Source organism: Ammospiza caudacuta, chromosome 33 (assembly GCF_027887145.1).
Source record: "Ammospiza caudacuta isolate bAmmCau1 chromosome 33, bAmmCau1.pri, whole genome shotgun sequence".
NCBI lineage: Eukaryota > Metazoa > Chordata > Aves > Passeriformes > Passerellidae > Ammospiza > Ammospiza caudacuta.
In genome coordinates, this window is record NC_080625.1 from 984,347 (window position 1) to 1,011,198 (window position 26,852).

Below are 26,852 nucleotides of genomic sequence, written 5' to 3' on the forward strand. Positions count from 1 at the left end.
CCTCTACCCAGCAACTGATGACTCATTTCCGCTCCTTTTTCTGATTGGTCAGAATTTCTTGGGGAACTCAATTTATTAACCCTCTCCCCGCCAACACCCTCTACCCGGCCTCATTAAACTCCGCTCTCCCATTGGCTGAGCGCTTTTTGGGGTGCTGCTCCCCCGATCCCGGTGCCCCCAGTTCGGATCCGCGTTCCTGGGAGCGGCACCGACCCTGCCCGGTGTGCCCGGAGCGCCACGGACGGAGCGCGGAGCCTCCCCCGGCTGCTGCCGCTGCTGGCCCTCACCCTGCCCCCGATTTAGGGGGGGGTCCCGGTTCTCGGAATCGCTGGAATTTTTTGTTCGGATCCCATTGTCCCGCTCCGCTTTTGAAACACAATTTTATTAACACTGGAATGAAGGAAATTATTTACTACTATTGAAATTCTAGTAAAATTATGTAAACCTAAGTTACATTATAGGCAGATTTATTATAATACTAATTTATCGATTTAAAACTTGTATAATATTTTTAAATTATGAATTAGATTAATTCTCTTCGGTTCGCCCTCTTTCGGCCGGTCCTCTTCCTCTGTCCTTCCTCTTCTTTCTGGTTGCTCCTCCTCCTCCTCCGCCTCGGGGCGGGGCGGGTGAACGGCGCGATTCCTCCTCCTTCTTCCTCCCTCCTCTTCCTCTCTTCGTCATCTTTTTCTCGGTTCCTCCTCCTCCCTCCTTCTCCTTTCTAATCCCGCCCCTTCCTCCTCCTCCCCTTCCTCCTCCTCCTCCTCCTCCTCTTCCTCCCCAAATTCCCCACCCGGCTCCGCGGGCAGCGCTGGGAGCTGCGGATCTGCCCGGCAACTGCTGAGTCATCGGCGTCGCGCACCCTGATTGGCTGATGCTTACAGCGCGCCCTGTGATTGGTTGATTTTTTTTCCTGGCTTGTTTAAGGGTTTGGGGAGGGGGAAGTTTTCCCGTGGGATGATCCCAAAAATGCCCAAATTCCCCGAATCCATAAAAAAATCCGAGAAAAACCGAAAAAAAATCTCAGAAAAATCCCTCCCCCAAAAAACCCCGAAAATCTCAGAAAAATCCCAAATGCCGAAATACCCAGAAAATGTGAGAAAAATTGCAGAAAAATCCTCCAAAAATCATCAAAAAAGTCCCCAAAATCCCATTAAAAAATTACCCTAAAATCCCAAAAAATGGCACAAAATTCCCCCCAAACACTCTAAAATATCCCAAAAACCCCACTTAAATCCCCCTAAACCTCCCCCAAAACCACCTAAAAATTCCTAAAAGACCCCCCAAAATCCCATTAATCTCCCCAAAAATTCCTAAAAAATTCTCCAAAAATCCCCAATAAAGTCTCCAAAATATTCTCCAAAATTCCCAAAAAATCCATTAAAAAATCTTCTAAAAATCCCTAAAAATCCCAAATCCCAAAACCCCCCAGAAGTCCCAGAAAAATAATTTTAAAGCCTCAAAAATCCCCCGAAAATTCCCCAAAAAGTCCCAATAAATTCACCCAAAACCCCAAAAAATTCCAATTTTTTCCCCCAAAAAACCACAACCAGACTGGAATAATATTTTCTTTATTTACACCATCCAAGAATTCCAAAGGATTTTTTTTTTCTCTTTTTTTTCCACTTTTTTTTTGTCATTTTTTTTTTCTTCTTTTTTCTAGGAAAAAAAAAAAAATCCCAAAACCACGAAATCCTAAAAGGGCAAAAAGGGAATGGGAAAGAGGAGAAGGAAAAATGGGAAAAAATTGGGAAAAACCCCCAAAAAAAGCAAAATAAAACCCCCCAAAAATCAGAAAAAAAAAAAGAAAAAAAAAAGGAATAAAATAAAAAATTTTAACATTAAAAAATTCCCCCCAAACCCCTTTTAAATTTAATTTATTTTTTGAATTAATTTTATTTTTTTATTCCTGGAGATTTTGGTGGAATTTTCCCAGAAAATAAATTAAATTTTCCCAGAAATGAAATTAATTTGGATTTTGTGTGGAAAAAACTGGGAAAATGGGAAAAAATGGAAATTTTAGGGTAAAAAAATTCAATTTTTAAGGGAAATAAAAGAGAAGAAAATTTTAATTTTTAGGGGAAAAAAGCCCCAATTTTTAGGGGAAAATAAAAGGGAACAAAATTTTATTTTTTAGTGGGAAAAAAAAGGAAAAATTCCAATTTTTAGGGAAAAATAAATTTAATTTTTAGGGGAAATAAAAGGGAAGAAAATTTTATGTTTTTAAGGAAAAAAGGGGGAAAAAATTCAATTTTTTGTCCCAAATTTTGGATTTTTTCTGCCTTTTTTGAAATTTCTTTTTTACTTTACATTTGATTTTTTAAGGTTTTTTTTAGCATTTTGTAAAGGAATTTTAGCAGGTTTTTCAAGCAATTTTTAAGGAATTCTTAAATATTTTTAAAGGATTTTTTAAGGATTTTTTTTAGGATTTCCCCCTTAAAAATCCCCAAGTAAAAAATCCTTTTTTTTCCCAAATTATGGAATTTTTTTTGCCTCTTTTCCTGTTTTTTCATACTTTAAAACTGATTTTTAAAAGGAATTTTCCCCAGGAATTTTACCTCAACCCCTCCCATTTCCCCCCTAAAAATTCCCATTTTTGCCCTCCAAAAAATCCCATTTTTTCCCAAATTTTATATTTTTTTTCCAGAATTTTTTCTGGGAATTTTATCCAGGAATTCCACCTCAATCCCTCCATTTTCCCCTCCAAAAATTCCCCAAAAAAATCCCATTATTTTTCCCCAAAAATCCCATTATTTTTCCCCAGAATTTTTCCATTTTTCCCCCAAATTTTCCCTAATTTTTACATTTTCTCCTGGAATTTTTTCTGGGAATTCTTTCCAGGAATTTCACCTCCAATTCTCCATTCCCTCCCCCCAAAAAATCCCATTTTTACCCCAAAAAATCCCATTTTTTTCACATTTCTTTCCCAATTTTTTACATTTTTCTCCAGGAATTTTTCAGGTTTTTTCCAGGAATTTTTTCTGGGAATTTCTCCAGGAATTCCACCTCAATCCCATTTTTTCCCAAATTTTTCCCCCCAAAATTTTACTTTTTTTTTCCCAAAATTTCCACTTTTTTTCCAGGAATTTTTTTCTGGGAATTTCTCCAGGAATTCCACCCCCAATTCTCCATTCCCTCCCTTATTTACCCCAAAAAAATCCCATTTTTTTCCCAAATTTTTTTATTTTTTCCAGGAATTTTTTCTGGGAATTTCTCCAGGAATTCCCCCTCCAATTCTCCATTCCCTCCCTTTTCCCCCTCCCAAAAAAATCCCATTTTCACCCAAAAAAATCCCATTTTCACCCCCCAAAATCCCATTTTTTCCCCCAAATTTTTACATTTTCCCCCCGATTTTTTTACGTTTTTTCCCGGGAATTCTTCAGTTTTTTTGCCAGGGTTTTTTTGTGTTTTTTGCAGGGATCTGGGGGGAAGTTCAGGCGGAATCCGAGTCGCTGGTGTCCGAGGAGGAGGAGGAGGAGGAAGAGCTGCTCGAGTCCGAGCTGGAGCTGGACGCGCTCAGACGCGACGCCGCCGCCGCCGCCGACTCCGGCTTCTCGTTGGCTGAAAAAGGGGAAAAATCCACAAAAAATCGGCAAAAATTCCCTCAAAATTCAGTTTCTTATCCCACCTAAAATTCCCAACCAAAAATTCCTAAAAATTCCCCAAAATTCCTGAAAATTCCCCAAAAATTCCTATTTTTTAACAATTTTTTGGGATTTTTTTAGCCAAATTCAGCTGCCCAACCGATCCCTAAATTCCCTGAATTCCTCAAATTCCCAATTCAAATCCTGAAATTTTAATCCCAATCCCAAAATTCTCAATCCCAAAATTCCCAATCCCAGAATTTCCGCCATCGCCAACTCCGGCTTCTCGTTGGCTAAAAAGGGGAAAAATCCACAAAAAATCGGCAAAAATTCCCTCAAAATTCAGTTTCTTATCCCACCTAAAATTGCCAACCCAAAAGAGCCAAAAATTCCCAAAAAATTCCTGAAAATTGGAAAAAAAAATCTGATTTTTTAACCATTTTTTGGGATTTTTTTAGCCAAATTCAGCTGCCCAATCCATCCCAAATTCCAAAAATTCCTCAAATTCCCAATCCAAATCCTGAAATTTAAATCCCAATCCCCAAATTCCCAATCCCAGAATTTCCGCCACCGCCGCCGACTCTGGCTTCTCGTTTGCTAAAAAAGGGGAAAAATCCACAAAAAACTGGGAAAAATTCCCTCAAAATTCAGTTTCTTATCCCACCTAAAATTCCCAACCAAAAATTCCTAAAAATTCCGCAAAAATTCTCAAATTTCAGGGATTCTTGGCCAAATTTTTCCCCCAAAATTCCAAATTTTTGGACCCGTATTTTGGGGTTTTTCCCAGAATTCAGTAACCCACCTGACCCAAAATTCCAAATCCCAAAATTCCCCCAATTCCCCAATTTTTTATTCCTTTTTTGGGGTTTTTAGTGAGATTTCAAAATTCCCAACTCCAAAATTCCCAATCCCAGGATTTCCGCCATTGCCGCTGACTGCGGCTTCTCATTGGCTGAAAAGGGGAAAAATCCACAAAAAAATGGGAAAAATCCTGGAAAAATATTCTTAAAATTCAGCTTTTTATCCCACCTAAAATTCCCAACCCAAAACTGCCAAAAATTCCCAAAAAATTCCTGAAAATTGGCAAAAAATTCCTATTTTTTAACAATTTTTTGGGATTTTTTCCAGCCAAATTCAGCTGCCCAACCCATCCCAAAATTCCCTGAATTCCTCAAATTCCCAATCCCAAAATCCCAAGATTCCCAATCCAAATCCTGAAATTTTAATCCCAATCCCAAAATTCCCAATCCCAGAAATTTCGTTGCCGACTCCGGCTTCTCGTTGGCTAAAAAGGGGAAAAATCCACAAAAAATTGGGAAAAATTCCTTCAAAATTCAGCTTTTTATCCCACCTAAAATTCCCAACCAAAATACCCAAAAATTCCTGAAAATTCCCCAAAAATTCCCATTTTTCCAACTTTTTTTTGAAGGTTTTTTGGCCAAGTTGAGCTGCCCAACCCATCCCGAATCCCCAAAATCCCCCAAAATAATTCCCAAAATTCCCAAAATTCCCTGGAATTCTGGACCCTTTTCCAGGAATTTTTAGTCAAATTAATTCCCAAATATTCCAAATTTTGAGACATTTTTGATGAAATAATTCCCAAAAAATTCAATTTTTGACCTTTTTTAATGGGTTTTTTCCCAAAATTTTGTTTCCCACCCCACCCAAATTTGCCCAAATTCCCAGAATTCCTAAAAATTCCCAAAATTTCGATTTTCCAACCCTTTTTTGGGGGTTTTTTGGCCGAGTTGAGCTGCCCGCTGACGTCCTGCAGCCGCTTCTCCAGCTCCCGTTTCTTCTCCAGGGCCAGCTCCTCTTTCGTCTTCCCCACCGGCTTCTTCAGGGCTGCAAAATGCCACAAAAGTCAGGAAAAAATGGGAAAAATTGGGGGGAAATAGCAGAAAAAAATTGGAGAAAAATACCCAAAAAATCCCAGTAAAATCCAGAAAAAATTGCAGAAAAATCCCTGAAAAATTACAGAAAAATCCCTGAAAAATCCTGCCCCTCAGTCCCTATAAAACCTAGAAAAATCTTGGAAAAATCACTTTAAAATCTGAGAAAAATCCCCAGAAAAATTCCCAATGAAACACATAAAAAAATTGCAGAAAAATACCCAGAAAATATTCCAGAAAACTGCAGAAAAATCACTAAAAAACACCAGAAAAACCCCAGGAAAACAATAAAATAAATCCCAATAAACCCCAAAAAATGGCAGAAAAATCCTTGAAAAAAATCGGAGAAAAATCCCCAAAATCACAGAAAAATCCCCCCAAAATTCCCCTAAAGTCATAAAAAAACCCCCAAAAATATTTTTAAAATCCCCTAAAAATCCCCCCCAAAACCCTGAAAATAATCCCCAAAAATCCCTGAAAACTCCTACAAAAATCATCAAAAAAATTGATGAAAATTAAAACAATATCCTGAAAAAATAATTAAAAAAAAAAAAAAAAAAAAAAAAATTAAATCCCCAAGAAATCACTACAAATCCCTCAAAAAACCCCCCAAAAATCCTAATAAACTGCAATCAAATCCTCTAGAATGCCCGGAAAAATCCCCCAAAAAACCCTTGGAAAAGTGCAGAAAAATCCCCCAAAAAATCCTTCCAAAATCCCTCAAAAAATCCCTAAAAATTCTACCAGAACCCCAGAAAAATCCCTTAAAAATCCCCCCAAAAAACCCTGAAAACTTAAAAAATCCCATAAAATTCCCTTAAAAATAAAAAAAAATCCCCAAAATTCACAAAAATAATGGAGAAAAATGCCCTAAAAATCACAATAAAATCTTTAAAAAAAAAAACCTCAACAAATCCTAAAAATGCATTAAAAAATTCCAAAAACATTGCAAAAAATCGCAAAAAATCCTCCAAAAAACCCTAAAACCCCCATTTTTTCACAAAACTTTCTTTTTTTTCTTCACTCTCACTGTAAAGTTTATGGGGTTTCTCCCTCAGGCAGGAGAGCACGGAGCCCCCTGAGGCCGACATCCCCACACACCACAAAACTCAGAGATACCCAGAAAATGCCCCAAAAAACCTCCAAAAAATGCCAAAAAAATACAAAAAAAACCCCAAAAAATCCCAATTTTCCCACAAAAATCCCCCCAAAAATTAAATTTCTCACTTTACTGTAAGGTTTCCTGGGTTTCTTCCTCAGGCAGGACGGCCCTGAGGCCGACATCCCCACACGCCACAAAACTCAAAGATACCCAGAAAATACTCCAAAAAGCCTCCAAAAATGCCAAATCCCCAAACAATCACAATTTTCCCACAAAAACCCCCCAAAAATTAAATTTCTCACTCTCTCTGTAGGGTTTCCTAGATTTTTTCCTCAGGCAGGAGAGCACGGAGCTCCCTGAGGCCGACATCCCCACAGGCCACAAAACTCAGAGATACCCAGAAAATGCTTCAAAAATCCCAGAACACTCCCCAAAAAACCCTAAAAAATCCCAGAAAATTTGTATAAAATCCCAAAAAATTCCAGTTTTCCCCTCAAAAAATCCCAAATATTAATTTTTCCTTACTCTCACTGTAGGGTTTCCTAGGTTTCTCCCTCAGGCAGGAGAGCGTGGAGCTCCCTGAGGCCAACATCCCCACACGCCACAATACCCAGAGATATCCAGAAAATGCCTCAAAAATCCTCCAAAAAATGCCAAAAAACCCCAAAAAATCCCAATTTTCCCACAAAAATCCCCTCAAAAATTAAATTTCTCACGTTCACTGTAAGGTTTCCTGGGTTTCTTCCTCAGGCAGAGAGCCCAGAGCTCCCTGAGGCCAACATCCCCACACGCACCACGAAACTCAAAGATACGCAGAAAATACCCCAAAAAACCTCCAAAAGATTCCAAAAAACCCCCAAAAATCCCAATTTTCCCACAAAAATGCCCCCAGAAATTAAATTTCTCACTTTCACTGTATGGTTTGCGGGGTTTCTCCCTCAGGCAGGAAAGCACAGAGCTCCCTGAGGCCAGCATCCCCACACGCCACAAAACTCAGAGATACCCAGAAAATGCCCCAAAAAACCTCCAAAAAATGCCAAAAAAAACCCCCCAAAAATCCCAATTTTCCCACAAAAATGCCCCCAGAAATGAAATTTCTCACTTTCACTGTATGGTTTGTGGGGTTTCTCCCTCAGGCAGGAGAGCACGGAGCTCCCTGAGGCCAACATCCCCACACGCCACAGAACCCAGAGATACCCAGAAAACGCCTCAAAAACACCCCAAAAAACCCTCAAAAATCCCAATTTTTCCCTCAAAAATCCCCGTCTTCCCCAAAATAACCCAAAATTCCTATTTTTTCCTTACTCTCACAATACGGTTTCCTAGGTTTCTTCCTCAGGCACGACAGCACGGAGCTCTCGAGCTCCCTGAGCCCAACATCCCCACACAGCCACAGAACCCAGGGAAACCCAAATAAACTTCCCTCAGAAACCTAGAAAATCACAGGAAAACCCCCAAATCCTTTAAAAATCTTGAAAATTTTTTCAAAAATCATCCCAATATCACTACAAATCATTTAAAAATCCCCAAAAAACGCTAAAAAATCCGAAAAAAATCCCCCAAAAATTGCTAAGAAATCACTGAAAAATCCCCCCAAAATTCCCATTTTTCCCCCAAATCTTCATTTTAAATTTCCTTACTCTCACTGTAGGGTTTCCTGGGTTTCTTCCTCAAACACGACAGCACGTATCTCTCGAGCTCCCTGAGCGTGGAGGGTTTGAGCGTCTCGAAGTCGCTCTCGATCTCCTCGGGGTTGGAGGAGATCCCAACATCCCACAGAGCCCAAAAATCCCCAAAAAATCCCAAATAAACCCCCAAAAAATCCCAAATATTTCATTTTCTTACTCTCACTGTAAGGTTTCCTGGGTTTCTTCCTCAGGCAGGACAGCACGGAGCTCCCTGAGCCCACCATGTGCCACAACACAAAACAACCCAAAACCAGCCAAAAAATCACAGAAAAATCCCCCAAAAAACCCCCAAAAAATCCCCCAAAATTTAAATTTCCTTACTCTCACTGTAGGGTTTCCTGGGTTTCTTCCTCAGACACGACAGCACGTATCTCTCGAGCTCCCTAAGCGTGGAGGGTTTGAGCGTCTCGAAGTCGCTCTCGATCTCCTCGGGGTTGGAGGAGATCCCAACATCCCACAGAGCCCAAAAATCCCCAAAAAATCCCAAATAAACCCCCAAAAAAAAATTCCAAATATTTCATTTTCTTACTCTCACTGTAAGGTTTGTGGGGTTTCTTCCTCAGACATGACAGCACAGTGCTCCCTGAGGCCGACATCCCCACACGCCACAAAACTCAGAGATACCCAGAAAATGCCCCAAAAAACCTCCAAAAAACGCCAAAAAATCCCCAAAAATCCCATATTTTGCCCCCATTTTAAGTATTTCTCACTTGCACTGTAAGGTTTCCTGGGTTTCTTCCTCAGGCAGGACAGCCCAGAGCTCTCAAGCTCCCTGAGGCCAACATCCCCACACACCACAAAACTCAGAGATACCCAGAAAATGCCCCCAAAAACCTCCAAAAAATGCCAAAAAACCCCAAAAAATCCCAATTTTCCCACAAAAATCCCCTCAAAAATTAAATTTCTCACCTTCACTGTAAGGTTTCCTGGGTTTCTCCCTCAGGCAGGAGAGCCCAGAGCTCTCCAGCTCCCTGAGGCCGACATCCCCACACGCCACAGAACCCAGAGATACCCAGAAAACGCCTCAAAAAACCTCAAAAAAATGCCAAAAAATCCCCAAAAATCCCATATTTTGCCCCAAATCTTTATTTTTATTATTTCTCACTTGCACTGTAAGGTTTCCTGGGTTTCTTCCTCAGGCAGGAGAGCACGGAGCTCCCTGAGCCCACCATGTGCCACAACACAAAACAGCCCAAAAACATCCAAAAAATCACAGAAAAATCCCTAAAAAAATTCTCCAAAAAACCCCAAAATACCAAAAAAATCCCGATTTTCCCCAAAAATTTCTATTTTTTCCTTACTCTCACTATAGGGTTTCCTGTGTTTCTTCCTCAGGCAGGACAGCACGGAGCTGTTGATCATCCCAACTTCCCTCACAGAACCCAAAAAATCCCAGAAAAATCCCCTAAAATATCCCAATTTTCCCCCCAAACCTCCACTCACTCTCACTGTAGGGTTTCCTGGGTTTCTTCCTCAGACATGACAGCACGTATCTCTCGAGCTCCCTGAGCGTGGAGGGTTTGAGCGTCTCGAAGTCGATCTCGATCTCCTCGGGGTTGGAGTCCCTGAGCGAGGGCTCGCGGCTCTGGATGATGTGCACGACCCGGCCCAGCTTCTCCCCGGGCAGTTTGTTGATGTCCAGGCTCAGCTGCCGCTTCTCGTCGTACGACATCGGCTTCGACTCCTCCTCCTCCTCAGAGTCCAGCAGGGAGGAAGGCGCCAGCGGGAGGGGCGGCTTCGAGGATTTCTTAGAAGGCCTGAAAAATAAAAAAAAAATCTGGTTTTATATTGACTTTTTAGGGGTTGTGTTGTACGACATCGGCTCGGATGTCTCCTCTCCCTCAGAGTCCAGCAGGGAGGAAGGCGCCAATGGGAGGGGGGGCTTGGAGCTCTTTTTGGAGAGTCTGAAGAAATTAAAAAATCTAATTTTTTTCTTGATTTTTCACAATTTTTTCTGAATTTTTTCTGAATTTTTTCTGAATTTTTTCTCGATTTATTTTTATTTTTTCCTTTTTTTTTTTTCCTGATTTATTTTCCGCGCCCTCCTGATTTGGTTCTGCCGCGCCCGAGACTCCTCATGCCAAACCCCAAACTCCCCATCCCATACTTCAAAAACTCCCAAAAAATCCCTCAAAAATCCCCCCAAAAAACCTGAAAAAACAGTGAACAAAATCGCAGAAAAATCCCAAAACATTCCCGAAAAATACCCCCAAAAATCTGAGAAAACCTAGAAAAAAAGACCCCAAAAATTCAAGAAAAATCAGAGAGAAAAACACTTAACAAGCCCCCAAAAGTCACAAAAATTCCCAAAAAAATCACCAAAAAATCCCCCAAAAATTGCAAAAAATCCCCGAAAATTCCCAAATAAATCCCAAATAAATCCCAAAATAAAAATTTTAATTTCCCCACCTGTTTCCCGTCCCAGCCCCGTTTTTCCGTGCCCTCCTGATTTGGTTCTGCCGCGCCCGGGACTCCTCATGCCAAACCCCAAACTCCCCATCCCATACTTCAAAAACTCCCAAAAAATCCCTCAAAAATCCCCCCAAAAAACCTGAAAAAATAGTGAACAAAATCGTAGAAAAACCCTAAAACATTCCTGAAAAATACCCCAAAAAATCTGAGAAAAATTAGAAAAAAATTCCAAAAAATCACCCAAAATTCCAGAAAATTCAGAGAAAAACAGTTTAAAAAGCCCCCAAAAATCACCAAAAAATCCCCCAAAAATTGCAAAAAATCACTGAAAATTCCCAAATAAATCCCAAAATTTCCCAAATAAATCCCAAAAATAAAAATTTAAAATTTCCCCACCTGTTTCCCGTCCCAGCCCCGTTTTTCCACGCCCTCCTGATTTGGTTCTGCCGTGCCCGGGACTCCTCATGCCAAACCCCAAAATCCCCATCCCATACTTCAAAAACTCCAAAGAAATCCCTCCAAAATCCCCCCAAAAACCTGAAAAAACAGTGAACAAAATCGCAGAAAAATCCCAAAACATTCCTGAAAAATACCCCAAAAAATCTGAGAAAACCTAGAAAAAAAGACCCCAAAAATTCAAGAAAAATCAGAGAGAAAAACACTTAACAAGCCCCCAAAAGTCACAAAAATTCCCAAAAAAATCACCAAAAAACCCCAAAAATTGCAAAAAATCCCCGAAAATTCCAAAATAAATCCCAAAAAATCCCCAAAAATAAAAATTTTCAATTTCCCCACCTGTTTCCCGTGGCAGCCCCGTTTTTCCGGGCCCTCCTGCTCTGGCCCTGCCGCGCCCGGGTGTCGTCGTCGGGCCCCGCGCGCCCTTTGTGCTTCTCCGACTTCTTCTTCTTCCTCTTCTCCCTCTTCCTCTTGGGCTTGGCCACGGGGCCCTGCGACAGCGCCGCCAGCTGCTCGTGCACCGCCCGCAGCTGCAAAAAAATTATTTTTATTTTCTGATTTTTGCCCTTTTTTCCCCATTTAAAAAATTTTTTTTTCCTATTTTTTTCTGATTTTTTTCCCGAAATTTTCCTATTTTTTTCGGATTTTTTCCCAATTTTTTCCTCAAATTTTCCTATTTTTTTTTTATTTTTTTCCTCAATTTTTCCTATTTTTTTCGGATCTTTTTCAGATTTTTTCCCAATTTTTTCCTCAATTTTTCCTATTTTTTTGGGATTTTTTTCCCAATTTTTTCGGATTTTTTCCCCAATTTTTCCTATTTTTTTCGGATTTTTTTCCAATTTTTTCCAATTTTTCCTATTTTTTCGGATTTTTTTCCAATTTTTTCCACAATTTTTCCTATTTTTTCCCCAGGTTTTTCCTCAATTTTTCCTATTTTTTTCTGATTTTATCCAATTTTTTCCTCAATTTTTCCAATTTTTTCCTCAATTTTTCCAATTTTTTCCTCAATTTTTCCTATTTTTTCGATTTTTCCCCCAATTTTTCCTATTTTTTTTCCCAATTTTTCCTTAATTTTTCCTTTTTTTGTTTTTTGGATTTTTTTCCAATTTTTTCCACAATTTTTCCTAATTTTTTTTTTTTTTCCCAGTTTTTTTCCACAATTTTTCCTATTTTTTCGGATTTTTTCCTCAATTTTTTCCTCAATTTTTCCTATTTTTTTCAGATTTTTTTCCTATTTTTTTCCACAATTTTTCCTATTTTTTTCGAATTTTTTCCCAATTTTTTCCTCAAATTTTCCTATTTTTTTCGGATTTTTTTCCGATTTTTTCCCAATTTTTCCACAATTTTTCCTATTTTTTTCCGATTTTTTCCCCAATTTTTCCTATTTTTTTCCAATTTTGTCCCAGTTTTTTCCTCCATTTTTGCTATTTTTTTCGGATTTTTTCCCCTTTTTCAGATTTTTTCCCCAATTTTTCCTCAATTTTTGCTATTTTTTTCAGATTTTTTCCCTTTTTTCAGATTTTTTCCCCAATTTTTCCTCAATTTTTCCTATTTTTTTCGGATTTTTTTCCAATTTTTTCCTCAATTTTTCCTATTTTTTTCAGATATTTTTCCCATTTTTTTCCCAATTTTTCCTAATTTTTTTCAGATTTTTTTCCCAATATTTCCTCAATTTTTTCCTACTTTTTCCAGTTTTTTTTCTCAATTTTTTCCTCAATTTCTCCTATTTTTTTCAGATTTATTTCCCAATTTTTCCTTTTTTTTTTATTTTTTCCCCAATTTTTCCCCATTTTTCCCCAGATTTTCCCCCAATTTTTTCCGAATTTTTCCCCATTTTTCCCCAAATTTTCCCCAATTTCTTCCCAAATTTTCCCCAATTTTTTCCTTTATTTCCCCAATATTTCCCCAATTTTTTCCTTTATTTCCCCCAATTTTTTCCAATTTTTCCCCCAATTTCCCCCAAATTTTTCCCTTTTTTTCCCTCATTTCCCCCATTTTCCCCAATTTTTCCCTTTATTTCCCCCAATTTTTTTCCAATTTTTCCTCCAATTTTTCCCCCAAATTTTCTCCATTTTTTCCCCAATATTTCCCCAATTTTTCCCTTTATTTCCCCCGATTTTTTTTTCCAATTTTTCCTCCAATTTTTCCCCCAAATTTTCTCCATTTTTTTCCCAATTTTTTCCTTTATTTCCCCAATATTTCCCCAATTTTTCCTTTATTTCCCCCAATTTTTTTTCCAATTTTCACCCCAATTTTCCCCCAATTCCCCCCAAATTTTCCCCATTTTTTTCCTTTATTTAACCCAATTTTTTATCCAATTTTTCCTCCAGTATTTCCCCAATTTTTCCCTTTATTTCCCCCAATTTTTTTCCAATTTTTCCCCCAATTTTCCCCATTTTTTCCCATTTTTCCCCCAATATTTCCCCACCTGCTCCTGCAGCTCGGCCAGCCTGTTGGCCCTCTCCTCCTCGGAGTCGGAGCTCTCGTCGCTCTCGGAGCTCGTTTCCGTCGAGCTCTCGTCGTCCTCGTCTTCCTCCTCCTCCTCCTCCTCCTCGTCCTCCTCGCTGGACGATTCCTCGGACGAGGATTTGGCCGCCGGCAGCGGCGCCGACGCCGAGGCCGCGCCCGATTCCTGCGGCTCGTCCGGCATCTTGGCGTAGCTGAACTCAAACACGTCCTGGGGGAGGATTCCCAGAAAATATCCCAAATTTCCATCCCAAAAATCCCCAAAATTACGAGAAAAAAATCCCAAATTTCCATCCCAAAAATCCCAGAAAAAATCCCAAATTTCCATCCCAAAAATCCCAAATTCGGCATCTTGGCGTAGCTGAACTCAAACACGTCCTGGGGGAGGATTCCCAAAAAATATCCCAAATTTCTGTCCCAAAAATCCCAAATTTCCATCCCAAAAATCCCAAATTCGGCATCTTGGCGTAGCTGAACTCAAACACGTCCTGGGGGGCAATGCCCAAAAAATATCCCAAATTTCCATCCAAAAATCCCAAATTTCCATCCCAAAAATCCCCAATTCCCATCCCAAAAATCCCAAATTTGGCATCTTGGCGTAGCTGAACTCAAACACGTCCTGGGGGAGGATTCCCAGAAAATATCCCAAATTTCCATCCCAAAAATCCCCAAAATTACGAGAAAAAAATCCCAAATTTCCATCCCAAAAATCCCAAATTCGGCATCTTGGCGTAGCTGAACTCAAACACGTCCTGGGGAGAATTCCCAAAAAATATCCCAAATTTCTGTCCCAAAAATCCCAAATTTCCATCCCAAAAATCCCAAATTCGGCATCTTGGCGTAGCTGAACTCAAACACGTCCTGGGGGGCAATGCCCAAAAAATATCCCAAATTTCCATCCAAAAATCCCAAATTTCCATCCCAAAAATCCCAAATTCGGCATCTTGGCGTAGCTGAACTCAAACACGTCCTGGGGGAGGATTCCCAAAAAATTACCCAAATTTTGATAAAAAAATCCGAAATTCCCATCACAAAAATCCCCCAAAATTCCCAGAATAAAATCCCAAATTCTCATCCTAAAAATCCCCAAAAATTCCCAAAAAAAAAAAACCCAAATTTTCAGAATAAAATCCCAAATTTATAGGAAAAGATCTGGCAGTGATCTGAAATTCCCAGAATAAAATCCCAAATTTCCATCCCAAAAGTCCCAGAAAAAAATCCCAAATTCGGCATCTTGGCGTAGCTGAACTCAAACACGTCCTGGGGAACAACGCCCAGAAAAAATCCCAAATTTCCATCCCAAAAATCCCAGAAAAAATCCCCAATTTCCATCCCAAAAATCCCCAAAATTACGAGAAAAAAATCCCAAATTTCCATCCCAAAATCCCAGAAAAAACCACCAAATTTCCAGGAAAAATTCCAAATTCCCATCCCAAAAATCGCAAATTCGGCGTCTTGGCGTAGCTGAACTCAAACACGTCCTGGGGGACAATGCCCAGAAAAAATCCCAAATTTCCACCCAAAAATCCCAGAAAAAATCCCAAATTCCCATCCCAAAAATCCCAGAAAAAATCCCAAATTTCCATCCCAAAAATCCCAGAAAAAATCCCAAATTTCTGTCCCAAAAATCCCAAATTTCCATCCCAAAAATCCCAATTCCGGCATCTTGGCGTAGCTGAACTCAAACACGTCCTGTGGGAGGATTCCCAGAAAAAAATCCCAAATTTTGAGAAAAAAAATCCCAAATTTCCATCCCAAAAATCCCAAATTCGGCATCTCGGCGTAGCTGAACTCAAACACATCCTGGGGGACAACTCCCAGAAAAATCCCAAATTTTGAGAAAAAAATCCAAAATTCCCATCCCAAAAACCCCAAATTCTGCTCAAAAATCCCCCAAATTTCCGCCAAAAATCCCCAAATTTTTTGTAATTTTAATTTTTAATTTTTTTTTTAGGAATTTTGGGAATTTTTTTCCCCCACCCACCTGGAGCTTCCTGGCCATGGCCACCACGTCGTGGTCGGGCGGGTTGTACTTGTAGCAGTTGGAGAACATCAACCGCACGTCGGTCCCAGAAAAAATCCCAAATTTCCACCCAAAAATCCCCAAATTCCCATCCCAAAAATCCCAAATTCGGCATCTTGGCGTAGCTGAACTCAAACACGTCCTGGGGGAGAATTCCCAAAAAATATCCCAAATTTCCATCCCAAAAATCCCAGAAAAAATCCCAAATTTCCATCCCAAAAATCCCAGATAAAATCCCAAATTTCCATCCCAAAAATCCCAAATTTGGCATCTCGGCGTAGCTGAACTCAAACACGTCCTGGGGGACAACTCCCAGAAAAAAATCCCAAATTTTGAGAAAAAAAATCCCAAATTCCCATCCCAAAAACCCCAAATTCTGCTCAAAAATCCCCCAAATTTCCGCCAAAAATCCCCAAATTTTTTGTAATTTTAATTTTTAATTTTTAATTTTTTTTTTTTTTTTAGGAATTTTGGGGAATTTTTTTTTCCCCCCACCCACCTGGAGCTTCCTGGCCATGGCCACCACGTCGTGGTCGGGCGGGTTGTACTTGTAGCAGTTGGAGAACATCAACCGCACGTCAGCGGCGAACTCCTGCGCGTCGCGGTAATCCCGGTTCTCCATCTTCCGCTGGAACGGGAGAACGTTGGCTTGGAGGCGTCTTCCAAGGTCATGGAAGGGGCGTGGAAGGGTCAATGGGGGCGTGGAGGGGTCATGGAAAGGTCAATGGGGTCATGGAACGGTCAACAGGGGCATGGAATGGTCAACTTGGTCATGGAAGGGTCAATGGATCATGGAAAAGTCATGAAGGGTCAATGGAGTCATGGAATGGTCATGGAAGGGTCAGCGAGGTCATGGAAGAGTCAACGGAGTCTTAGAATGGTCAATGGGGTCATGGAAGGGTCATGGAAGGGTCAATGGGGTCATGGAAGGGTCAATGAGGCCGTGAAGAGTCGACGGGGTTATGGAAAAGTCAATGGGGTCGTGGAAGGATCAATGGGATCACGGAATGGTCATGGAATGGTCAATGGGGTCATGGAAGGGTCAACGGAGTCTTGGAAGAGTCAACGGAGTCTTGGAAGGGTCAATGGGATCAACAGGGTCATGGAATGGTCAATGGGGTCATGGGAGGGTGAACACAATCATGGAATGGTCATGAAGAGTCAATGAGGTCAACATGGTCAATGGGGTCATGGAATGGTCAACGTCGTCATGGAAAAGTCAACGAGGGCCATGGAAGGGTCAACACAATCATGGAACGGTCATGGAAGAGTCAATGAGGTCAACATGGTCAATGGGGTCATGGAATGGTCAATGGGGTCATGGAAGGGTCAATGGGGTCATGGAAGTGTCAATGGGGTCATGAAAGGTCAATGGGGTCATGGAATGGTCAATGGGGTCATGGAAGGGTCAATGGGGTCATGGGAGGGTCAATGGACTGTTGGAATGGTCAACTTGGGCACGGAACAATCAATGGGGTCATGGAAGGGTCAACACAATCATGGAATGGTCATGAAGAGTCAATGAGGTGAACATGGTCAATGGGGTCATGGAAGGGTCAACAAATCAATGGAAGGGTCAATGGAGTCTTGGAATGATCATGGGAGGGTCAATGGGGTCTTGGAATGGCCAATGGGGTCATGAGAGGTCAATGGGGTCATGGAATGGTCAATGGGGCCATGGAAGGGTCAACACAATCATGGAACGGTCATGGAAGAGTCAATGAGGTCAACATGGTCAATGGGGTCATGGAAGGGTCATGGGAGGGTCAACGGGGTCATGGAAGGGTCAACACAATCATGGAACGGTCATGGAAGGGTCAATGAGGTCAACATGGTCAATGGGGTCATGGAAGGGTCAACGAAGAATCAATGGATCATGGAATGGTCATGGAAGGGTCAATGGCGTCATGGAAGGGTCATGGAAGGGTCAATGGGGGCATGGAAGTGTCAATGAGGTCGTGGAATGGTCAATGAGGTCTTGAAGAGTCAACGGGGTCTTGGAAGGGTCAATGGTGTCATGGAAGGGTCTTGGAAGGGTCAATGGTGTCATGGAAGGGTCTTGGAAGGATCAACAAGGTCATGAAAAAGTCAATGGAGTCTTGGAAGGGTCAATGGCGTCATGGAAGGGTCAATGGGGTCATGGAAAAGTCAACAAGGTCATGGAATGGTCAATGGGGCCATGGAAGGGTCAACACAATCATGGAACGGTCATGGAAGAGTCAATGAGGTCAACATGGTCAGTGGGGTCATGGAATGGTCATGGGAGGGTCAACGGGGTCGTGGAAGGGTCAATGAGGTCATGGAACGGTCAATGAGGTCATGGAAGAGTAATGGAGTCTCAGAATGGTCAATGGGGTCATGGAAGGGTCATGGAAGGGTCAATGGGGCCATGGAAGGGTCAATGGGTCATGGAATGGTCATGGAACGGTCAACGAATCTCTTGAAAACCCAACATTTTGACCAAACTCAATCTCCAAAAAATCGCAAAAAAACCCTAAAAAACTCCAAAAAAACCCCCAAAAATTGCAAAAAATCGCCAAAAAATCTAAAAACTTCCAAAATATTTCCAAACCTCACCTTGATGGTGCTGAGGTCCATGGGGTGCTCGATGATCTCGTGATAATGGTCGAGTTACGAGGTCATGGAAGGGTCAACGGGGTCATGGAAGGGTCAATGAGGTCATGGATAAGAAATGGAGTCTCGGAAGGATCAATGGGGTCATGGAAGGGTCATGGAATGGTCAACGGGGTCATGGAATGATGGAATGGTCAATGAGGTCATGAAATGGTCATGGAACGGTCAACGAATCTCTTGAAAACCCAACATTTTGATGAAACTCAATCTCCAAAAAATCCCAAACAATCCCAAAAAAACTCCAAAAAATCACCAAAAACCCCAAAAAATCCCCCCAAAAAAAACCCCCAGCCCCTCACCTTGATGGTGCTGAGGTCCATGGGGTGCTTGATGATCTCGTGGTAATCGTGCAGCCCCAGCGCCGACGCGTCGACGGGTTTGTAGAAGGGCCACGCGTAGGCGGCGTGTTTCTTGGAAAAAACCCCAAAAAACCCAAAAAAATCCCCAAAACCCCCAAGAAAATTCTGGAAGCTCACCTTGATGGTGCTGAGATCCATGGGGTGCTTGATGGTCTCAGGGTAATGGGGTCATGGAAGGGTCAACGGGGTCATGGAATGGTCAATGGGGTCATGGAATGGTCATGGAAGAGTCAACGGGGTCATGGATGGTCAACGGGGTCCAAGAATGGTCAATGTCATCATGGAAAGGTCAACGGACCATGGAATGGTCATGTAAAGTCAATGAAGTCTTGGGTTGGTCAATGAAGTCAAGAAATGGCCAACAACGTCATGGAAGAGTCAACCAATCTCTTAAAACGCGAAATTTTGACGCAAAAATTTGCCAAAACTCCAAAAAACCAAAAAAAAATCCCAAAAAATCCCCAAAATCCCCAAGAAAATTCTGGAACCTCACCTTGATGGTGCTGAGGTCCATGGGGTGCTTGATGATCTCGTGGTAATCGTGCAGCCCCAGCGCCGACGCGTCGACGGGTTTGTAGAAGGGCCACGCGTAGGCGGCGTGCTTCTTGGAGAGCAGCTCCTTGAGGATGCCGTTGCAGTACTTGAGCTGCTCCGAGAGTTTGCCCTTCTTGGACGTTTGGTGCTGCTGCGAGTCGGGCAGGTCCTTGCGGGGCGGTTTGATGGGCCGGCCGCTCTCGCGCCGCGCCGGGATTTTGGCGGCTTTGGCGCCGTCGGCCGACGGGGACGACTCGCCGATGCCGCCGGCGCCGGTGGCGATGATGGCCGTGGTGGTCGGCGTGGTGGTGTCGGCTTTCCGCTTCACGCCCTTTTTCTGGTGGAAGGGGGGAAAATGAAAAAGGTTTTTGGGTTTTGGGGTGGCGGAGGTGATTGCGGTGGTCAAAAATCCCATCCCAAGAGCCAAAAATTCCATTTTGCGACCTAAAATGCCGTTTCAAGAGCCCAAATCCCGTTTTAGGATCCGGAATTCCATCCCAAGAGTCAAAAATTGCATTTCAGGATCCAAAATCCCATTTTAGCACCAAAAAACCCCAAAATGCCCAAATCCCCCCCAGAAAAATTGGCAATTTCCACAATCCCAAACACCCCAACCCCCCCAAAATCCCCCCAAAAAAAACCCCCAAAATTCCCAAAGCCCACCACCCCAAACCCCCACAAAAAAACCCAAAATTTCCAAATCCCCCCCTAAAATCCCCAAATCCCACCACCCCAAACACCCCAAAAAAACTTTAAAATCTCCAAATCCCTCCCCCCAAAACCCCCAAAATCCCCAAAATTCCAAATCCCACCACCCCAAACCCCCCAAAAACCCCAAAATCCCCCCAAAATCCCCAAATCCCACCACCCCAAATCCCCCAAAAAACCTCTAAAAATACCCCAAAATTCCCAAATTCCCCCCCAAAATCCCCAAATCCCACCACCCCAAACCCCCCAAAAACCCCAAAAAAACCCAAAATCCCCAAATCCCCCCCCTCAAAATTCGCAATTTCCACAATCCCAAACACCCCCAAAACCTCAAAAAACCCCAAAATCCCCAAATCCGACCACCCCAAACACCCCCAAAATCCCAAAAAAAACCCAAAATCCCCAAATCCCACCACCCCAAACCCCCCAAAAACCCCAAAATCCCCCCAAAAAACCGCAAAATCCCCAAATCCCACCACCCCAAAACCCCCAAAAACCCCAAAATCCCCAAATCCCACCACCCGAAATCCCCCAAAATCCCCAAAAAAATCCCAAAATCCCTAAATCCCAACACCCCAAACCCCCCAAAAATCCCCAAATCCCACCACCCCAAACCCCCCAAAAACCCCAAACCCCCCAAACAAACCCCAAAATCCCCAAAAAACCCCAAAATCCCCAAATCCCACCACCCCAAACACCCCAAAATCCCCCAAAAAAACCAAAATCCCCAAACCCCACCACCCCAAACCCCTCAAAAACACCAAACCCCCCCAAACCCCCCAAAATCCCCAAATCCCACCACCCCAAACCCCCCAAAAACCCCAAAATCCCCAAAAAAACCCCAAAATCCCCAAATCCCACCACCCCAAACCCCCCAAAATTCCCAAAAAAAACCCCAAAATCCCCAAATCCCACCACCTGAAATCCCCCAAAATTCCCAAAAAACCCTCCAAAAAACCCCAAAATCCCCAAAAACTCCCAAAACCCCCCCAAACCCCCCAAAAACCCCCAAACCCCCCTCACCTTGGCCAGGGGCTGGGTGGGCGCGGGAGCCGCCAGGACGCCGGGGTTCCCGGGGTTATTGGGATTGCCGATATTATTGGGATTATTAGGGTTATTATTAGGGTTATTATTAGGGTTATTATTGGGGTTGTTGGGGTTGCCGATGCCGGGGTGCTGCAGCGGCTTCAGCAGCGGCGCCGCGATCACCGACGGGTGCGCGAGGGTGACGATGGCGGCCGCGGGCAGCTCCGCGCCGGGGAACGCCGAGGGGCTTTGGGAGCACAGCGACGACACGGCCGGCACCTGCTGGGCTGCGCTCGTCAGCCCCGCCAGCAGAGCTGGGACAGAGGGGAAAACCAAAAATTCCAAGTGAGAAAAAGAAAAACCTGGAAAAAAACGGGGTTAAAATCCTTAAAATGGCACCAAAATGCTAGAAAAGAGAGGATTTAGGAACACAAAAAACCTGGGAAAAATGGGGTTAGGATCTTTAAAATGGCAGCCAAATTCTGGGAAAAGGGTTTTGGGATCTAAGGGACACAAAAAACCTGGGAAAAGGGATTTAGGGACACAAAATCCTGGAAAAATGGGGTTAGGATCCTTAAAATGGCGCCGAAACCCTGGGAAAAGGGATTTAGGGACACCACAAAAATTCTGGGAAAAGGGATTTAGGAACACAAAAAACCTGGAAAAAACGGGGTTAGGATCCTTAAAATGGCACCAAAATCCTGGAAAAGAGAGGATTTAAGCACATAAAGAACCTGGGATAAACGGGGTTAAGATCCCTAAAATGGCACCAAAACCCTGGGAAAATGGGTTAAAAAACCTGGGAAAAACGGGGTTGGGATCTTTAAAATGGCACCAAAATCCTAGAAAAAGGGATTTAGGAACACAGAAATCCTGGGAAAAGGGATTTAGGCGCATAAAAATGCTGGACAAAGGGATTGGGGCACACGGAAATGGCCGCGGGCAGCTCCGCGCCGGGGAACGCCGAGGGGCTTTGGGAGCACAGCGACGACACGGCCGGGACCTGCTGGGCTGCGCTCGTCAGCCCCGCCAGCAGAGCTGGGCAACAGAAAAAATGGGAAAATTATTTGGAAAATCGTTCAAAATTATCCCACAAGAGCCTAAAAATTGAAATTACAGGAAAAAGTCCCGGAAAAAAACGGATTTAGGATCCTTAAAATGGCGCCAAAACCCTGCGAAAACGGGTTAAAAAACCTGGGAAAAACGGGGTTGGGATCTTTAAAATGGCAGCCAAATTCTGGGAAAAGAGAGGATTTAGGAACACAAAGAACCTGGGGAAAAGGAAGTGGGAGACAAAATATTTGGGAAAAGGGATTTAGGAACACAAAAATCCTGGGAAAATGGGGTTAGGATTCTTAAAATGGCACCAAAATCCTGGAAAAGAGAGGATTTAGGAACACAAAGAACCTGGGAAAAATGGGGTTAGGATCCTTAAAATGGCACCGAAACCCTGGGGAAAAGGGATTTAGGAACACAAAAATCCTGGGAGAAATGGGGATCAGATACACAAAAATCCTGGCAAAAGGATTTAGTAACACAAAAATCCTGGCAAAAGCGGATTTAGGCGCATAAAAATGCTGGACAAAGGGATTTGGGCACACAGAAATGGCCGCGGGCAGCTCCGCGCCGGGGAACGCCGACGGGCTTTGGGAGCACAGCGACGACACGGCCGGAACCTGCTGGGCTGCGCTCGTCAGCCCCGCCAGCAGAGCTGGGAGAGAGGGGAAAACCAAAAATTCCAAGTGAGAAAAAGAAAAACCTGGAAAAAAACGGGGTTAAAATCCTTAAAATGGCACCAAAATGCTAGAAAAGAGAGGATTTAGGAACACAAAAAACCTGGGAAAAATGGGGTTAGGATCTTTAAAATGGCAGCCAAATTCTGGGAAAAGGGTTTTGGGATCTAAGGGACACAAAAAACCTGGGCAAAGGGATTTAGGAACACAAAGAACCTGGGAAAAGGGATTTAGGGACACAAAATCCTGGAAAAATGGGGTTAGGATCCTTAAAATGGCGCCGAAACCCTGGGAAAAGGGATTTAGGGACACCACAAAAATTCTGGGAAAAGGGATTTAGGAACACAAAAAACCTGGAAAAAACGGGGTTAGGATCCTTAAAATGGCACCAAAATCCTGGAAAAGAGAGGATTTAGGAACACAAAGAACCTGGGATAAATGGGGTTAAGATCCCTAAAATGGCACCAAAACCCTGGGAAAATGGGTTAGAAAACCTGGAAAAAATGGGGTTGGGATCTTTAAAATGGCAGCCAAATTCTGGGAAAAGGGATTTAGGAACACAAAAAACCTGGAAAAGCGGATTTAGGCCCATAAAAATGCTGGACAAAGGGATTTGGGCACACGGAAATGGCCGCGGGCAGCTCCGCGCCGGGGAACGCCGACGGGCTTTGGGAGCACAGCGACGACACGGCCGGGACCTGCTGGGCTGCGCTCGTCAGCCCCCCCAGCAGAACTGGGAAAGAGAAAAAATGGGAAAATTATTTGGGATCACAAAAAGTGGATTAGTGAGAAAAAATCACGGAAAAAACGGGGTTAAAATCCTTAAAATGGCGCCGAAACCCCTGGGAAAACGGGTTAAAAAACCTGGGAAAAACGGGGTTGGGATCTTTAAAATGGAACCAAAATCCTGAGAAAAGGGATTTAGGAACACAAAAATCCTGAAAAAAGTGGGGATCAGATACACAAAAATCCTGGCAAAAGGGATTTAAGCACATAAAGAACCTGGGAAAAACGGGGTTAAGATCCCTAAAATGGCACCAAAACCCTGGGAAAATGGGTTAGAAAACCTGGAAAAAATGGGGTTGGGGTCTTTAAAATGGCAGCCAAATTCTGGGAAAAGAGAGGATTTAGGAACACAAAGAACCTGGGGAAAAGGAAGTGGGAGACAAAATATTTGGGAAAAGGGACTTAGGAACATAAAAAACCTGGGGAAAATGGGGTTAGGATTCTTAAAATGGCACCAAAATCCTGGAAAAGAGAGGATTTAGGAACACAAAGAACCTGGGAAAAATGGGGTTAGGATCCTTAAAATGGCACCGAAACCCTGGGAAAATGGGTTAAAAAACCTGGGAAAAACGGGGTTGGGATCCTTAAAATGGCGCCAAAACCCTGGGAAAAGGGATTTAGGAACACAAAAAACCTGGGGAAAGTGGGTTCAGAAATACAAGAAACCTGGGGAAAATGGGGTTAGCATCCTTAAAATGGCACCAAAATCCTGGGAAAAGGGATTTAGGAACACAAAAATTCAAGAAAAAATGGGTTGAGAAACACAAAAAACTGGAAAAAAGCAGGGTTAGGATCCTTAAAATGGCACCAAAATGCTAGAAAAGAGAGGATTTAGGAACACAAAAATCCTGGGAAAAATCAGGTTGGGAAACACAAAGATTTTGGGAAAATGGACTGGGAGGCATAAAAAATTTGGGAAAAGGGATTTAGGAACACAAAAATCCTAGAACAAATGGGTTGAGAAATACAAGAAACCTGAGAAAATGGGGTTAGGATCCTTAAAATGGCACCAAAATCCTGGGAAAAGGGATTTAGGATCTGCTAAAGGACACAAAACACCTGGGAAAAGGGATTTAGGAACACAAAAAAAACTAGAAAAAAATGGGGTTGGAATCCTTAAAATGGCACCAAAATCCTGGGAAAGAGAGGATTTAGGAACACAAAGAACCTGGGAAAGGCGATTTAGGAACACAAAAATCCGGGGGAAAATGGGGTTCAGATAAAATGGGGTTCAAAAAAACTGGGAAAAGGGATTTAAGAACACAAGAATCCTGGAAAAAAATGGGGTTAGGATGCTTAAAATGGCACCCAAATCCTGGGAAAAGGGATTTAGGAACACAAAAATTCTGGGAATGAGGGGAATTAGGAACACAAAGAACCTGGGAAAAGGGATTTGAAACCCAAGAAACCTGGAAAAAATGGGGTTAGGATCCCTGAAATGGCAGCAAAATGCTGGGAAAAGGGATTTAGGAACACAAAAATCCTGGGACAGGGATTTGGGGACACAAAAATTCTGGGAAGAGGAACTGGGAGACATAAAAAATTTGGGAAAAGGGATTTAGAAACACAAGAAACCCAGGAAAAATGGGGTTAGAAAACATAAAAATTCGGGAAAAAGTATTTAGGAACACAAAAAAACTGGAAAAAAGCAGGGTTAGCATCCTTAAAATGGCACCAAAATCCTGGGAAAAGGGATTTAGGAACACAAAAATCCTGGGAAAAGGGATTTAGGAACATAAAAATCCTGGGAAAAGGGATTTAGGAACACAAAAATCCTGGGACAGGGATTTAGGAACACAAAAATCCTGGGAAAAGGGATTTAGGAACACAAAAATCCTGGGAAAAGGGATTTAGGAACACAAAAATCCTGGGAAAAGGGATTTAGGAACATAAAAATCCTGGGAAAAGGGATTTAGGAACATAAAAATCCTGGGAAAAGGGATTTAGGAACATAAAAAATTTGGGAAAAGGGATTTAGGACACAAAAAACCTGGAAAAAATGGGGTTAGGATCCCTGAAATGGCAGCAAAATGCTGGGAAAAGGGATTTAGGAACACAAAAAACCCGGAAAAAGGGATTTGGGGACACAAAAATCCTGGAAATGAGGGGATTTAGGAACACAAAAAACCTGGAAAAAAGGGATTTAGGGTCTCCAAACGGCACCAAAATCCTGGAAAAGGGATTTAGGCGCGTGGAAACGCGGGAAAAGCAAAAATATCCAAACTGTGAAGCAGAAATTCAGGTTTTTACCACAAAATCCACTTTTTTTTACCCCAAATTTCAGATTTCTCTCCTCAAAATTCTGATTTTTTTCCCTAAAATTCCGATTTTTTACCAGAAATTGTATTTTCTACCCCAATATTCACGTTTTTTACCAAAATTTCGAATTTTCACCCCAAATCCCCACCCGCAGCCCTGGCTGTGCCTTTCTTGAGGCTGCTCTACCCCAAATTTTGGGGCTTTTTCGCTAAAATTTCAGGATTTTACCCAAAAATTGGTGGTTTTTCCTAAAATCCACATTTTTTACCCAAAATTCAGATTTCTCCCCTGAAAACTCAGAGGGTTTTTTGCCCAAAAATTCACATTTTTAGCCCCAAAAACTCCCTTTTTTCGCCAAAAATTTGGAGATTTTTCCCAAAATTCCCATTTTTTTAAAATAAATTTCAATTTTTAACCAAATTTTGTATTTTTCACCCCAAATTCCCACCTGCAGCCCGGGCTGCCCCTTTCTTGTGGCTGTTCTTGGCCAGGGGCAGCAGCAGCTCCGTCTCCTCGGCTTTTACCCCAAAATTCAATTTTTTTCCTCAAAAATTCACATTTTTACCAAAATCCAAATTTTCCCCCAAAATCCACAATTTTTACCAAAAAATTAGATTTTTCCCCTCAAAACTCAGAGGTTTTTGGCCCAAAAATTCACATTTTTCCCCCAAAAATTCACATTTTTTGCCCAAAAATTCACCTTTTTTCCCCCAATTTTCACTGTTTTTCCCCCAAAATTTTAATTTTTAACCAAAATTTGGATTTTTTTCCCCAAATTCCCACCTGCAGCCCGGGCTGCCCCTTTCTTGTGGCTGTTCTTGGCCAGGAGCAGCAGCAGCTCCGTCTCCTCGGCTTTTACCCCAAAATTCACTTTCTTTTCCTCAAAAATTCACTTTTTTTTTTTTCCCAAAATTCACATTTTTCCCAAAATCCAAATTTCACCCCAAAATCCACAATTTTTACCCAAAATTTAGATTTTTTTCCCCTCAAAACTCAGAGGATTTTGGCCCAAAAATTCACATTTTTCCCCAAAAAATTCACATTTTTTTCCACAAATTTCACTTTTTTCCCAAAATCCAAATTTTCACCTCAAAATTCAGATTTTTTTTTACCCCAAAATTTAGATTTTTCCCCTCAAAACTCAGAGCTTTTTGGCCCAAAAATTCACATTTTTCCCCCAAAAATTCACA

At 42.2% G+C, this 26,852-nt stretch overlaps 1 protein-coding gene across 2 annotated transcripts in view; it reads right to left on the reverse strand.

Moving 5' to 3' along the window:
* Nucleotides 1-1,396: 1,396 nt before the first annotated feature.
* BRD2 (bromodomain containing 2) overlaps nucleotides 1,397-26,852 on the reverse strand; it is a 41,583-nt gene continuing 16,127 nt past the window's right edge. Inside the window, exons 5-13 of one of the 2 annotated variants that reach the window (XM_058822595.1) lie at nucleotides 20,882-21,198; nucleotides 19,427-19,487; nucleotides 19,110-19,378; nucleotides 16,123-16,251; nucleotides 13,563-13,811; nucleotides 11,474-11,664; nucleotides 9,710-10,023; nucleotides 5,307-5,429; nucleotides 1,397-3,561 (exon numbers count right to left, since the gene is read on the reverse strand). In XM_058822595.1, coding sequence (XP_058678578.1) covers nucleotides 3,434-3,561; nucleotides 5,307-5,429; nucleotides 9,710-10,023; nucleotides 11,474-11,664; nucleotides 13,563-13,811; nucleotides 16,123-16,251; nucleotides 19,110-19,378; nucleotides 19,427-19,487; nucleotides 20,882-21,198 — 1,781 coding nt within the window. In that variant the 3' untranslated portion in view covers nucleotides 1,397-3,433. Of the gene's footprint in view, nucleotides 3,562-5,306; nucleotides 5,430-9,709; nucleotides 10,024-11,473; nucleotides 11,665-13,562; nucleotides 13,812-16,122; nucleotides 16,252-19,109; nucleotides 19,488-20,881; nucleotides 21,199-26,852 lie in introns of both variants that reach the window. The other variant, XM_058822594.1, reaches the window with a different exon arrangement.